The sequence below is a fragment of the Primulina eburnea genome, unplaced genomic scaffold (assembly GCF_022965805.1).
Source record: "Primulina eburnea isolate SZY01 unplaced genomic scaffold, ASM2296580v1 ctg800_ERROPOS1600000, whole genome shotgun sequence".
In the NCBI taxonomy this organism is placed as follows: Eukaryota; Viridiplantae; Streptophyta; class Magnoliopsida; order Lamiales; family Gesneriaceae; genus Primulina; species Primulina eburnea.
Window position 1 is genome coordinate 1 of NW_027331571.1, and position 14,160 is coordinate 14,160.

At 36.8% G+C, this 14,160-nt stretch overlaps 1 protein-coding gene across 1 annotated transcript; it reads left to right on the forward strand.

The window, feature by feature from the left end:
- Positions 1-12,816: 12,816 nt before the first annotated feature.
- On the forward strand, positions 12,817-13,551 carry LOC140822334 (uncharacterized). Its single transcript, XM_073183062.1, has 2 exons — positions 12,817-13,222; positions 13,388-13,551. Exons 1-2 carry the CDS (start codon positions 12,817-12,819, stop codon positions 13,549-13,551), a joined length of 570 nt encoding a protein of 189 aa, XP_073039163.1.
- The last annotated feature ends 609 nt before the right edge of the window (positions 13,552-14,160 follow it).

Sequence of the window (14,160 nt, forward strand, 5' to 3'; positions counted from 1 at the left end):
ATTTGAGATGAGTAGTAAATAAAGTTCAATAATCAATTTTTTAATTCACTAAAATATTTAATGGGTTGATAAAACACTAGAGATTTAAAATTCAATAATTAAGAAATATTTCTCCTCCATTTTAATTGCAATTTTCGGCCCCCTCCTTAATGGATTTAAAAATATTTGAAAACCCATTTATTTGATATATTTCCCTATCCATTCATGATAGATAATTCCCTAAATTTTATTCAACACTAATTAGTATTTAAGCAATATTCCACCCCATTTAATTAAATAAAATTCGGTCACCCCTTCATTTAAAATATTTAAATTAGTTTGACAACTCATTCCTTATTATCTTTCCTTAATCTTTTTCTAAGTAAATATTTTCCCCACTTTTAAATCACCAACAAATAATTAATTAAGCAATATTTTCCCCTTGTTCCTAGACATTATAATCGACCAAGTGCACCCGTTGATTATCCCTCAAATCTTTTGATATCATTCTTATTTCCTTATCTATCAAATTCAAATATAGCAAAGATTATTTTCTCCCTTTATCTGGCAACCTTTCCTTTTCATCTCCTAGACTCATTTCTTCTCTCCCTTTCACCGAAATTCAGAGCTTAATCAGAGCAAAAATCGTGAGAAAACCGAGAGAAATTAAAGAGAAAATCGAGTGGAAAACAAGATAGAAGAACACTTTGTCTCCTCCGCGCCGCGTCGTCGTTTCGTTGTTTTGAACGTTTGTTTTTCGTTCAAAACAAACCAAGGCATGTATATATTTTCTTTCATTCTTCAACCAAGCCATATAGTTATTTTTTTTCATCACATGTACATGAATTAATTGCAAGAAAACCAAAATTCCATGACAGCAACTTTTGAAAATGTGCAGATTTATTTCGGCCCCTCTTGTTCTTTCACGGTTTGGCTTGTTTCTGTTGTTGCAGGGTTCGGCTCGGGTCCAGGCTCCCAAGACTACACTTAGGCACATACTAGGGTGTGTCAAGATCACGTTGGTCCATTAGTTGAAGCCTCATGCATGCTAGATTTGAGAAAAATACAGCAACTCCTCCCTAGTGTCACTTTGCATTTCGGTTTTTCCGTTTTGCTGTCAAGGAGAAGGTTTCTGATCTTTGCTGCCCTAGGGGCTATAGTCATGATTAGGACCTCTCCTTGGCATTTCTAAGACGAGACCAAGTCAATTTTTCAAGGCTTGGTCCATGGCTACATCGGGTTTTCAAACAAAACAAGACAAGCCCCCCTTCGACCCCCTCATTGCTGCATGTATATGTTTCGAATTTCAGAGGTGGTGTGGATCTTGGTTGGCTTTTTAGCCCTTAGCCACGGTTCATACCATACCTCTTGATGTCTAGATTGAAATGTCTATCGTTTTAAAAGTGCGGAAATAAATTTTTTTTTTAAAGACCACATTTTCGAAAATAAACCTTTAAATATTTTGCATGCATGTAACCCTGCTGAGAAATATAACATTTAACAATGAACTTAAATATTTGACAGTATTCATTGCGCAGTTTAAAATAACCAGACTCATCCCAAAATTTTACGCAAACATAAACGAATAAAAATTCTTAAAATCATCAACGTATAAAAATGTTCATATCCTCTCATATATCATAAATCATAACGTGGAAAACATGCGGCCCTCGGTTTGTGTCACCGCACCAGGTCTACCTACTCAGAGTTCAGAACCTCTTGTCTCCTGCTCAAAATGCTCACCTGCATCACACACGCCTAGTGAGTCTAAAGATTCAACACACATGTACCAGTAATATCAAATACATATACATAGCACACAGCAGTGAAAAACACCATACTCAACATACCTTTCATGAATTTTAAAAACGTAACATAAACATGTCGTGTAAAATCATGACGTGTCAAAACAGCTCATCGTTCATCATTAATTGTTTATCATTTATCATTCATCGTTTATCATTCATCATTCATCGTTGGTGAATTCAGTTCATTAGAGGTGACTATCGTACATCATCATTTACGATGGATCCATCATACATAGAACCGCGGTACCGGACGGCTGTCGGACATCAGTGACAGGATTACCTATCCACCGTGCCTAGGCCTCATCATCATCATCATCATCATTTACATATACATCTTAAACATTTACATATACTTCGATAGTCACAACTAACTCTCATCATTCAAAACATAATCATTTTCATAACTTATAAAAATTCATGCACCAATGCAATTTTCTTTAAATTCTAGCATGCAACGTTTAAGCTCATAAAATCTTAACAATCGTATATCATGATGCATGAACAATTAAAATATCATACGTTCGTGCTCAGGGCGATTCCAGGACCAACATCTCACACTGGGTGCAAAATGACTATTTTGCCCCTGGAAACCCAAAAATTATCGTTTTATCCCTGGACCTCTAAAACTGACCCGAAGTTTACCGAACTCCTTAAAATGTCCCAAAACATTTTTAAAAGTATCCCTAGATGTAAACCCGAGCCAAAATCAGAACTTAACCGACTCGTTTTAAAACTTGGACCGTGGTCCCGATTTTAACCCGAATCGACTCGAAACTCAATCGAAATTTTCCCAAATTTTTATCCTCTCTTAAAAACACTATAAAGGTCCAAAAATATAAATCTCCAGCCCTTAAACCTTTGGTTGCTAGTTCCAGAACCTACAAAATTCTCGGCCACCACCCCTCTGATGCAATCAATAGACTACCCATGGCTCCTACCCTTGCACATTCGGTCCCCCCTTAAACCAACACATGTCCAGCCTTTGAGACTCACCATTAGGGCCCTAATGACCCTTCTAAACCAAGCCCAACCCAAGCAAAAAGGGCTGCTGCATAGATTAACGTAGTAACCGACCGAAACCACAAGCAAAACAAGCCAATCTCTCAACCAATCTCTCGGCCCTAATGTCTACTTGGATACCTACTGCACTAAGCCATGAGAACAGTCCGTGAACTTCAAGAACATGAAATAAACAGCCCCTTAAGACCTTATATCAGCAGCCCTTTGCACAAATATTCAGAAACGTGAGCATTTAATCAAACCATGCAGTTTCATGTCAAATTTTCGATGACCAACATGAGCACACGAGAGATCGAGATAAACATATGAACATACATATATTTAAAAACATATATGACGTATTCGATGCAGAAATGGAGATACAAAGCGTGCCTTTGATGTTTGAAGAGTAAGAATGAAGCGATGGAGACCCGGATGATTTTTCTTTGCAAGCATAATTGACCACCGAAGGCTTCCTCGATGAAATGATCTGAAAACCATGAGGAAAAGCTGAGGGATAGGGGAGGTGTCGGCTAGATGCTTTAGTTTTAGGTTAAAAATGATTTAGGTGCTTAATTATATAATAAACAAGTAGTTAATGGGCCCTAATTTGATTAATCAAAAGCTTAAAAGAGTTTTATCCCAACTAGCTTAAAAATAGGCCCATTAAATTCAAACACACTCCCGAAAAATATTTCGTGTTGAAAATCTTTTCAAAATAATAGCTGAATCCTCAAAAAGTCCCCGATTCGATAAAATTTGCGTACCGTTACAAATAAAAATCATGCGGTTAAAAAATACCCAAAAATTTCCATTTTTTAAAAATAAACTTAAAAACGCTTTAAATTAATTTATAAAAATAAATCGTGTAATAAAATAGTTTTCCTGAAAATTCTCCGGTCTCTGATCCTCGTTCGAACGTAAAATGCACCTAGAAACCCTAATGCGTGAACTTTTAAATTTTCATGAATTAAATACTATAATGCATGAATTATGCAGAACATAATCTAAATTCATAATTTAAATAAAAATCCTAGATTGCATGAACTTTAAATAAGCAATGAATTAGAACACAATTAATGAAATAAACATGCATTTAAAGCTTTAAAAGAATTTAATAAAATACCAATAACTTGCATGCATGTGGTTCACGTGGACCTTCAAATTTTCATGTGTTACATAGATCATGCCATGGTCAATCAAATGGCCACTGGAATGGTCCGTGACAGCAAGAACGAGCATGACACCCGCACGCGCAGATTGGGCTCTCGGGTGGAACGTGTGGCTGGTTTCAGTTGTTGCTTGGATTGTGGCTGGCCTAGGGCCCTTAGCCATGGTCCAAGCCACACCTTAAGATATTGGTAAGAGGCTCTGGTTGGTGGTTCAAGCCCCAATGGATATTAGCCTCGCAAACACCGCATGCAAGCGCAAGCACTGCTGCTGTAATTTTGACAGCAACTTGGTGCTTCGTTCAGAGGCTCGTTTGACTTCTTGGTTGGCTTTTAGCCTATGGCCTTGGACTGGACAGTACCTCATCATGTTAGGAAGGTCATGTTTTTTGCGGTTTGTGATTTGGTTAAGTTTAGAGGTCGTATGAGAATTTACGGTGCAATGTGCCAAAGTGACTCTCGAAAGAGCGTTTCATGATTTTGGCCTCCATTCACCAAATTTCGAGTATTACAGCCCCATGGCCATGTTTTCCAGTATTTTAAGAGTATTTCAATCATGGCAAAATAATGGTTCGATGTTGGTTCGGGTTTGGTACGAAGTCATGATGGAATACTAAGTTGTTGGGCGTAATTGTCTCGTTTTAGTTTCGATTTTTGACGTGTTGGTCAAGTTAGGTTATTTGCATGTCCCTCATGTTAAGATTAGGTTGCAGCGAGCCTGGGAACGATCCAACCCATTCATTAAAATAATACAAGAAGTATAATTATATTACGTGCATAAAAATATAAAATATTAATTTTTGGGATTTATGCGATATTGCTTGTGGCCACTTCACTATCATAGGATTGCAGCTTATCATGGGATTATTACTTCACCCGGTGGTCACTTACCGGTTCAGTTCAGTTCATTTATTGGTAAGGATATACAGTCCAAGGGCTGTGATGATCTCTACCGCCCAGTATACTGTGGTATTAGTCTGATCAGACGATTCAATTAAGTTCAGGGGCCACTTGCGTAGAGCACACTCTCAACAGAAAATTATTACATGCTATTTCATGACAGGGCTTTACGGAGCAAACATTTCACTTATGATTTTCAGTTCAGTTATGCACGTATTTATAATTATTCATGACACGATATTTTCACGTTACACTTTACGACATGATATCTTTGCATGACATGAAATTTTATGATATATGTACTTGTTATTTACGATATATGCATGCTGAGTCTTTAGACTCACTAGACTTGATTATTGTAGGTACTGATGAGGTCGGGACCGAGGGCGGGGACCAGTGAGCCATCTTGGGTCGGCAGTAGTAGGAACCCGAGGACCTCATGCTTCTGTTCCTTTACTATTTTTATGCTCAAAATTTTTATCACAATGAATCATTTTAAGTTGTATCTTGAAACAAATATTTACTTCCGCTGCTATTTTGAACGTTTAAACATTTTTATCAGTTTATTATTATGAATGAGGCATGTTATTTACTTTTAAAGAAAAATTTAAATTATTCCGCAAAATTTTCAAGTACGAATTTAGAGGCCTCTACAATATCAGTCGAAAGACTTCCCTCTACAGATAATGTTGTTGATCCACTTACAAAGCCCTTGCCAGGACCATTGTTTGAGAAGAATCGCGAAGCAATGGGATTAAAGATTATGGGTAGTTGGCTCTAGGGCATGTGGGAGATTGTTAGAGTAGATGCCCTGCGAGCCAACTGTTGGCTATGGATTTTATTGATTCAGGTGTAATAAACTATCTTTATTTTAATATAATTCATTATTTCATGGTTTGTAATTTCTTTATCTGTATACACATGTTGTCAAAAATAGATAAAGACCTTGATTATACTTTAATACAAATGAATCGTAATTCGATGTTGAAACTCATTTGTAAATATTGTATGATCTAAATTCGTTTCTTGTCGATTCAGCCGCCTAAAACGTGAATAAAGGTCGCTTGTGCTCGAGGCTAGCATATGTGATGTTGTTTACCGCGTTTCTTGATAAGGGCATAGAGATGTCCAAACATCCAGATGGGTAGTCATATGATGATTATACCAAAAAACCCTCCCTCGGAATTTCCAAGTGGTTATAATTCATCGAGAGGATAAGTCTGTGATTATGATTGTACAACATTAGTCCTTACGATCCGGGATAACACTAAGGCTCTATCTGCTAGGGTTGTGCTTTGACTCGATTACCGGCTCCAGGAGAGTCATAAGGTGGCGAGGTTGGGTACAGTTGCGACACATGTAGGAGCAACTGCATTGTAGTCAGGGATTCACCGCTCACCTATGGGTGTGGATATCCTATGTGATCTGATTAAATAATAGTGCGTGTAATCTCTGGCCATAGTATGAGATGTACGTTGGAAAAAGAGTTCTCAAATAGTACATGTGATGCCATTATTTATATGTGTCACATAGTTATCGAATTAATATGCAAACCCTCGATGAACCAATGGTTGCAGATTCGATCGAGATATATGAGATGAAGGGACCATATTGTACGTTAATCATTATCGACTGGTTCTTGCAGGCACTATCAGTGATACTTAGGGAATCGTGGGACGATGCTACTAGATGTTTTTACCATGATTCGATGAGTTTAATCAGAAATATGCTTTCTGACATTCTCGTGATCAATTGTTGATGCATAAAATGGGGCAAATTAGGGCAAGCCCGAATAAAAGATTATGTCTTGAATCACAAGGAGTTGTGAACCCACGACTAGTTGTATCCCTGAACCATTGAGAGTCACACAAGCACTGGATGATTTGTTCCCGTTGAGAGAATAAATTCAAGGAGTTGAATTTATATTATGATATAGTAAATTCAAGGAGTTGAATTTATGATAATTAAATTTTGAGAAAATAAATTCAAGGGTTTGAATTTATAAGATAATAAATTCTAGAAGTTGAATTTATGAAATTTGGAGAGAATAAATTCAAAGAGTTGAATTTATAAAATTTGAGAATTTAATTTATTAAACTCAAAAGTTGAGTTTATTAAATATTAAATTTTTGGAGATGATAAATTCAAGGAGTTGAATTTATAATTTAAATATTAAATTCAAATATTGAATTTAAAATAGATTTAATTTATTAACTCAAAAGTTGAGTTTATATTAAATTAAATTAAACATAGTGATAAGTGTGTTTATTGGGCTTGTAGAAATACAAGTCCAACATACTAAATAATTAAAGTTTTTAATGGACTTTGATTAATTAAATAAACTAGTTGGACTAGCCCAATTAATTAATCAAGTCAATTAAAGTTAATTATGTGTATTAGATCATGGCTTAATTATAAAAGGTAGTAATCAATCCATAACCATAGCCTCCACTTGACACCAAATTTTCGAAAACTCTCCCTTCTCCTATCAAACAATTTCGGCCACCCTCTCTTGAAAAAGAGTTTGAGCCGCCTCTCAAATTTCGATCTCCTACGTAAAAACTTCTTCCAAATAACAACTTCTTCCAAATATTCTAGTGTTATTTGGAAGAGGAACAAATATTCTAGTCGTGGACCTGATAGGAGGATTAAAGAAAGTAGATTTGAAGAAAGTTCGTAGGGAATTCATCAAGAGCTATTTCCGCTAACCCCAGAATAGTTGGAGCCATGTGTACTTTCACCAAAGGTATACAAGTTTAAACTCCCTATGAATGTTTAATTATAAAACCATACGAGTGCTCAAACAAATATTTTGATTGTCAAAATAAAATAAAAATTTTAAAACTTCTGCTGCGTTTTGGGCACAAGAAAACCGAGATCCAACATATCTGATCTAATGAATTATGTTTAGGCATGTTTTCGGGCATATCCGATTGAAATCAGACAATATTATATTATATCGCATTAGACCAGTACTGAATTTATGGGATTGAGAGTGCATTCCAATTCTAAACCAAAATCGAATTAAGCTGGATCATTCGAGTTGGATGGATTGAGACCAAATCGAAGTCAATTGTTTTAAAACCTTTCATGTATTTAATGAAATTAGATATTTAATGGATGAGCCGGGTCGGGTGCTCTCCCGGATCTGCTATCAATATAATGAGTGAAATAAGGGGAAAACGTCTGGATCAAAAGCTTTTCTCTTGGAACAGTTGGAAAGATCTGCAAATACGAAGATAATCACGTGAATGGGCGCCGGAGGGGTTTCCGGCGTGACCACTCTGATGCTTAAGTCAGTGAAGGATTCAAGCAAGAAATCAATGTAACCAGGTGATGGTTGTGATATTGGTGTAGGTAATAAATGAGTAGTAAATGTGAGTATTCAATATATGAATCGAGAGTAAATGTAAAGAGACTGGTATTTATAGCAGGGAATTAATGATGGTCTCGTTTTTTGTGTTGCCTACTAATTATAATATGGCGGCTGATTATACCCTACATTCTGACATGTCAAATCTCCTACTAGTCACATCCAGCCTACCTGATTTTGTCAACCACTTAGTGTCAGAGATAGAACGACCGCCCACACCCTACCTTACTGGTGTACTCGAGTGTGGTGCTTATACCGAATTGTCCCGGGTAAAAATCCTCCCGAGAGATTGTGTAAGAATCCGAGCATTCAATAGCTCGGGGAGAAGAAGTCCCGGATGTGGGATAGCCCGGCCTTCTGATGAACACTTTGTTGGGTCGATAAATCAGAGGATATAATTATTGATTTTGTGCTTCAGTAATATCAATTAATTTGAAAGTGCAATTTTATTCTTTTAGTGGAGTAGAATAAGATTAATAAATTATTTTGATTAATCATGAGTTGATTGGATCTAATTAATTTATTGGAGCTTAATTTAATTGAATCCGACCAGGTCCCTTTGGTGCCTCTAACATAAACTCGGATAAATTATATGACTTATAATTTATGGTATATGTGGGATAAATTTATCTGGACTATTATATTGCATGGAAGTTTATCATCAAATCTTCTAGATATGGTATAATGTATTCTGTCCATTTAATTTATATTTTAAAAGATATTGTCATTATCTTTTTGTTACAAGATATCACAAATATATTTTATATATGTGTGATATTGTAACTTGTGACCACACACAATTCTACGTTTAAAGTTTGAGAGAACACCAGAGAAGGCTTGGAGGTTTGGAGCGTAGATCTAGTGCAGAGAAAGATCGAAAACACGCTTCAAAGGTAATCTCTAATTTATGTGTGTTGTAATTAATCAATTCGTGTTAAATACGTAGAACAATCGATCCTGTGAAGTATAGATGATTGAAATCACAAAAAATTAATTTTTGTGATCAGATCTTCTCGATCTTGGCTAACATATGGTATCAGAGCCACGGGTTTTGATATTGTTTTGCGTATTTCAAATTAATTAATTATTTATGTATGTAGTTTAAAGCGGTGTTAGATTTATGTGATTATGGTTTGAATGGATTGATTTATTTAATTTTTTTTTTGAACAGTTATGGCCTTAGTTTTTGGTGAAATTGTATTTCGTATTTTCGAGTCTGTAATCAAGGGGGTGGATTACGACTCCATGTTTCCCCTTGTTTATTTTCATGCAATTTATTGTATTTTTTTCGGATTGGGCTTTTCTGCTTCTGATTAAAGAACTGGAGGGCCGAATGCAATTTCAATTAAAACCATAAGGACTAGACGGAAATTTCGCCCAAAGAATTTCAAGGACAAGAGTGCATCTTCTTCAAATCATCAGGGGCCTGTTCTGCAATTTCAAAAATGCCATGAAAATTGCAAATCTGGATCAAAAAATCGGAAGCACGCGGCCACGAGGATGAGGAATGAATGCGAAGGTGATTTCGGTCCTTCTCACGCGTTGTTCTTCACGGTGGAGCGGCGCAGAGGAGATGCGAAATTCTTCAAGTTTTCGGCGCAAGATCTGGAAAATCAGGAATATAATTTTCCGATTTCGAATTGGATATGGTGTCTCGGTGGTTTTCCAGTGACTGACGCGGTGGAATCTTCACGTTCGCAAGCTTCCGACGATTCCAACAGCGGCGACGGCGGCGTTTTTTTTTTTTTTTGCAGGGTTGAAGATGGGTCACGGTTCTGGATCACGGGTTCAGGTTCGGGTCATGGGTTTTCGGGTCGGATCCGGAAAATTATTCGTGGGTCAAACCAGATTGTTTACTTCTTGGGCTGGAAAATTTTTTAAATTGAAGTATTGGGCCGATTTTTGGGTTCAATTAGATCTTTATTTTTTTTTTGTCTAGGTTGGGCCATAAATTTGTTCTTGTTTAATTATTGCTTATATTTTTCATTCATGTATCATGCCATGTAGCTTGCATAAACACCGCTTTAGGTACTATATTGTCATGCATAAAATTTTACTTATTCTAATTTTTTTGAGAATAAATATTTTGATTAATAATTGAACTATTTTAAGAGTTAAAATAGTCATGATTTTATTAATCGGATAAAATCCAAAATTAAATTTAAATATTAAGTGTGGGAGGGTATATTTTAAATAAGCCCATGGTCTCCATTATTAGTCCATTAGTAAGAATATATGTATGCTTCGTGCCAATTTTATTGGTCTCTCTATAGGAGGGCTACATTGTTTCGGTTACTTGATTGGACCCATTATTATAATTATTTTAAAGTAAAATTAATTTTGACCACCCTATAGGTGACATAATTAATTTGATACTTGATAAATAATTAATTTAAGGGTATACACTTAAGTCAATAATATTGTGAGAATTTCTTATAGAATATTTTTACAATATCTTTTGATAGCCAAAATCAAGCGATACTAAATTGATATTGCATGAGTTGCTAGATATATTGAATTTAGTGGAGGGTCCCAGCCTAGCTATAAATAACATGTTTTTTCCTAAAGAAAAAATTATGTATTTTGGAGTTTTAAGTAAATTGCTGTGTTGTAGTAGTTTTTGGGATCTACAAATGCATTTAATGCATAACACATAATTTTATTTATTGCATTGCTCATCTAAATTTATATTAATTTTCAGAAAAATGACTGGAAATTCAATGTCTATGATATTAACCAACAACCAACTAGTCGGAGAAAATTACATTGACTGGAAACGTAATTTGTTGATTGTCTTAACTGCTGAGAAACACAAACACGTGCTCAATGAACCCTGTCCATCGGTGCCTACGACGGAGTCCACAGCAGCTCAAAGGCAGGCTTATGATAAGTGGATCAGTTCTGATGAGATGGCCTGTTGCTACATTTTGGGATCCATCTCAAATGTGCTGCAACAGAAACATTAGAACATGGACACTGCTACAAAAATCATGGATAGCCTCCAAGAAATGTTTGAACATCAAGGACGTCAGGCACGACAAGCAGCCATTGAACCATTATGAACATGCGCATGAAACCTGGGACGCCCGTGAGAGATCATATGCTTGCATTGATCGCTCGGTTTAACGTGGCTGAGGTGTTAGGGGCTGAAATCAAATCAGAGACTCAGGTAGACATGGCACTTGAGACTCTCCCTGAGATGTTCTCACAGTTTAAAGTTAGCTATAACATGAATAAGCTAAACATGTCCCTGGCTGAGCTGATGAAGGAACTCCAAAATGCTCAAAGTGTTCTTAAGACTAAAACTGGTGATGCATTTGTTGTTGCTTTTGCTGGGCCATCTTATTCCAAACCGAAAGGTAAAAATGGGAATAAAAGGAAGAAGCCCAACAAGAAGGGTCCACAACAAAATGAAAAGAAGGTCAAGGTAGATGGCAAGCCTAAAGGAAAATGTTTCCATTGCGGAGAAAAGGGTCATTGGAAGAGAAACTGCCAAGGAAATCTAGCTTCCAAGAAGCAGACTAGTGGTGAGTTATCTTTTATTGAGTCTTGTTTAGTGGTTGATTATACTGATACTTGGATTGTAGATTCTGGAGCCACTAATCATATATGCAATACTTTGCAGGTGTTCCAAGTAACCAGAAGCCTCAATGAAGGGGAACATACTCTAAGAGTTGGCACAGGGGCTCTGGTGTCTGCAAAAGTTGTTGGAATTGTTTATCTTTATTTTTCAAATAATAAACATTTGATTTTAAGACATTGTTATTATGTTCCGGAGATTACTAGAAATTTGATTTCTGTTGCTTTATTGTTTAGACAAGGATATTATGTCCATTTTTCACAAATTGTGGTTGATATTACCTTGAATAAAGCCTTTATTTGCAAGGTACATTTGAATAACGATTTGTATGTCTTAAAACAAGATGACAGCTCTTTGCATCACATTGAATCCAACAAACGAATTAAGTTGTCTCCCACTAATGAAACTTATTTGTGGCACTTGAGACTTGATCATATCAACCTTAATAGAATTAAACGGTTGGTAAAGGATGGTCCTTTAAGTAATTTAAAGGTGGAATCCTTGCCAGTATGTGAATCCTGTTTGGAAGGTAAGATGACTAAGAGATCTTTTAAATCTAAAGGAAATAGAGCCAATGAAGTTTTGGAATTAGTGCACACTGATGTATGTGGACCAATTAGTGTACAAGCTAGAGGAGGATTTGAGTATTTCATCACCTTCACTGATTATTACTCTAGATACGGTTATGTTTACCTAATGTCCCATATATCTGAATCTTTTGAAAAGTTCAAGGAATTCAGAAATGAAGTGGAAAAACAATTAGGTAAGAGCATAAAAACATTTCGATCAGACAGAGGTGGCGAGTATCTATCCAATGAATTTAGAACATACTTATCAGATAATGGGATCATATCCCAATTGAGCGCACCAGCTACACCTCAGTAGAATGGTGTCTCTGAAAGGAGAAATAGGACTTTTTTGGATATGGTTAGGTCCATGCTAAGTTTCTCTAAGCTCAGTACATCTTTTTGGGGATATGATATCCAAACTGCAATATACTTATTGAACATGGTTCCTTCTAAGTCTGTCTCTAAGACACCTCTTGAATTGTGGAATGGGCGCGTGCCTAATCTAAGAAATATTCGGATATGGGGATGTCATGCTTATGGGCTAAAGAGAAAGATGGATAAAATGCAACCTAGATCAGAACTATGCATGTTTGTCGGATATCCTAAGGGAACAAGAGGATATTACTTCTATAGTCATCAAGACAAGAAGATATTTGTAAGTACAAATGCAACCTTCTTAGAGGACAAGCACATAGAAGATAGTGAATCAAAGAGTAAGGTTCTTTTGGAAGAGATTGCTAAATCATCTACTCCAGAGATCCGCAGTGAACCTACTCAGTTTGAATTCACATTTCTACCACCATTAACCACTGGTTTCCAAACAAATGAAGTGGTAGAAGACATTGGTTCTAATGATCGGTCACCCCATCATATCCAAATGGAGAATGAAGGAAATGATCAAGAAGAGAACTTAAGACAACGACAATAAATTCCAATCAACCAAGAACCTCCACAACTTAGACGTAGTGGGAGCGTCATTCGAAAACCCTTTAAATACTTGCTCTATGGAGAATCGTTTGATGCGGTTCCCATTGAACAAGAGGAGGATCCCATCACGTACAAAGAAGCTATGGAGGATGTTGACGCTGACCAATGGAGGAGTGCCATGGAATCAGAAATGGGATCCATGTACACTAACTTCGTCTGGGTTCTTGTAGACATTCCTGAGGGGTGAAACCTATAGGGTGTAAGTGGGTCTACAAGAGGAAGAGATGAACGGAAAAATGGAAACATTTAAGGCTATATTGGTAGCCAAAGGTTTTAGCCAACGAGAAGGAATCGATTACGATGAAACTTTCTCGCCTGTATGTCATCACTGATGGTCCCATGAAGATCCTAAAATCAAATACAGTAGTTGCCATGTAGTATCCCGATGCCTAATTTGAGTTAATTATTGAATTAATTATATTTCGGTGGGATCGGAAGGACCGAACCGAGTTTGGATCGTCTGAAGAGGGTTTGGATCGTCCGAAGAGGGTTCGGATCGTCCGAAGACAGGTGGCTGGACACGTGGAAGACATGCAAGGTTCGGATCGTCCGATCAGGGTTCGGATGGTCCGAAGACAGGTGTCTGGACACGTGGAAGACATGCAAGGTTCGGATCGTCCGATCAGAGTTCGGATCGTCCGAAGTGTGCCGGATCGGATCTTCCGAAGTGGATCGGATCTTCCGATCGTTGTCTATAAATAGAGGCGCGAGGCTTCACTTTTTACTCGCCAATTCCGAGTGTTCCAGAGCGTTTTAGTCGTTTCTGATGGGTTTCTAGTCTTTTCCCGAGGTTTAG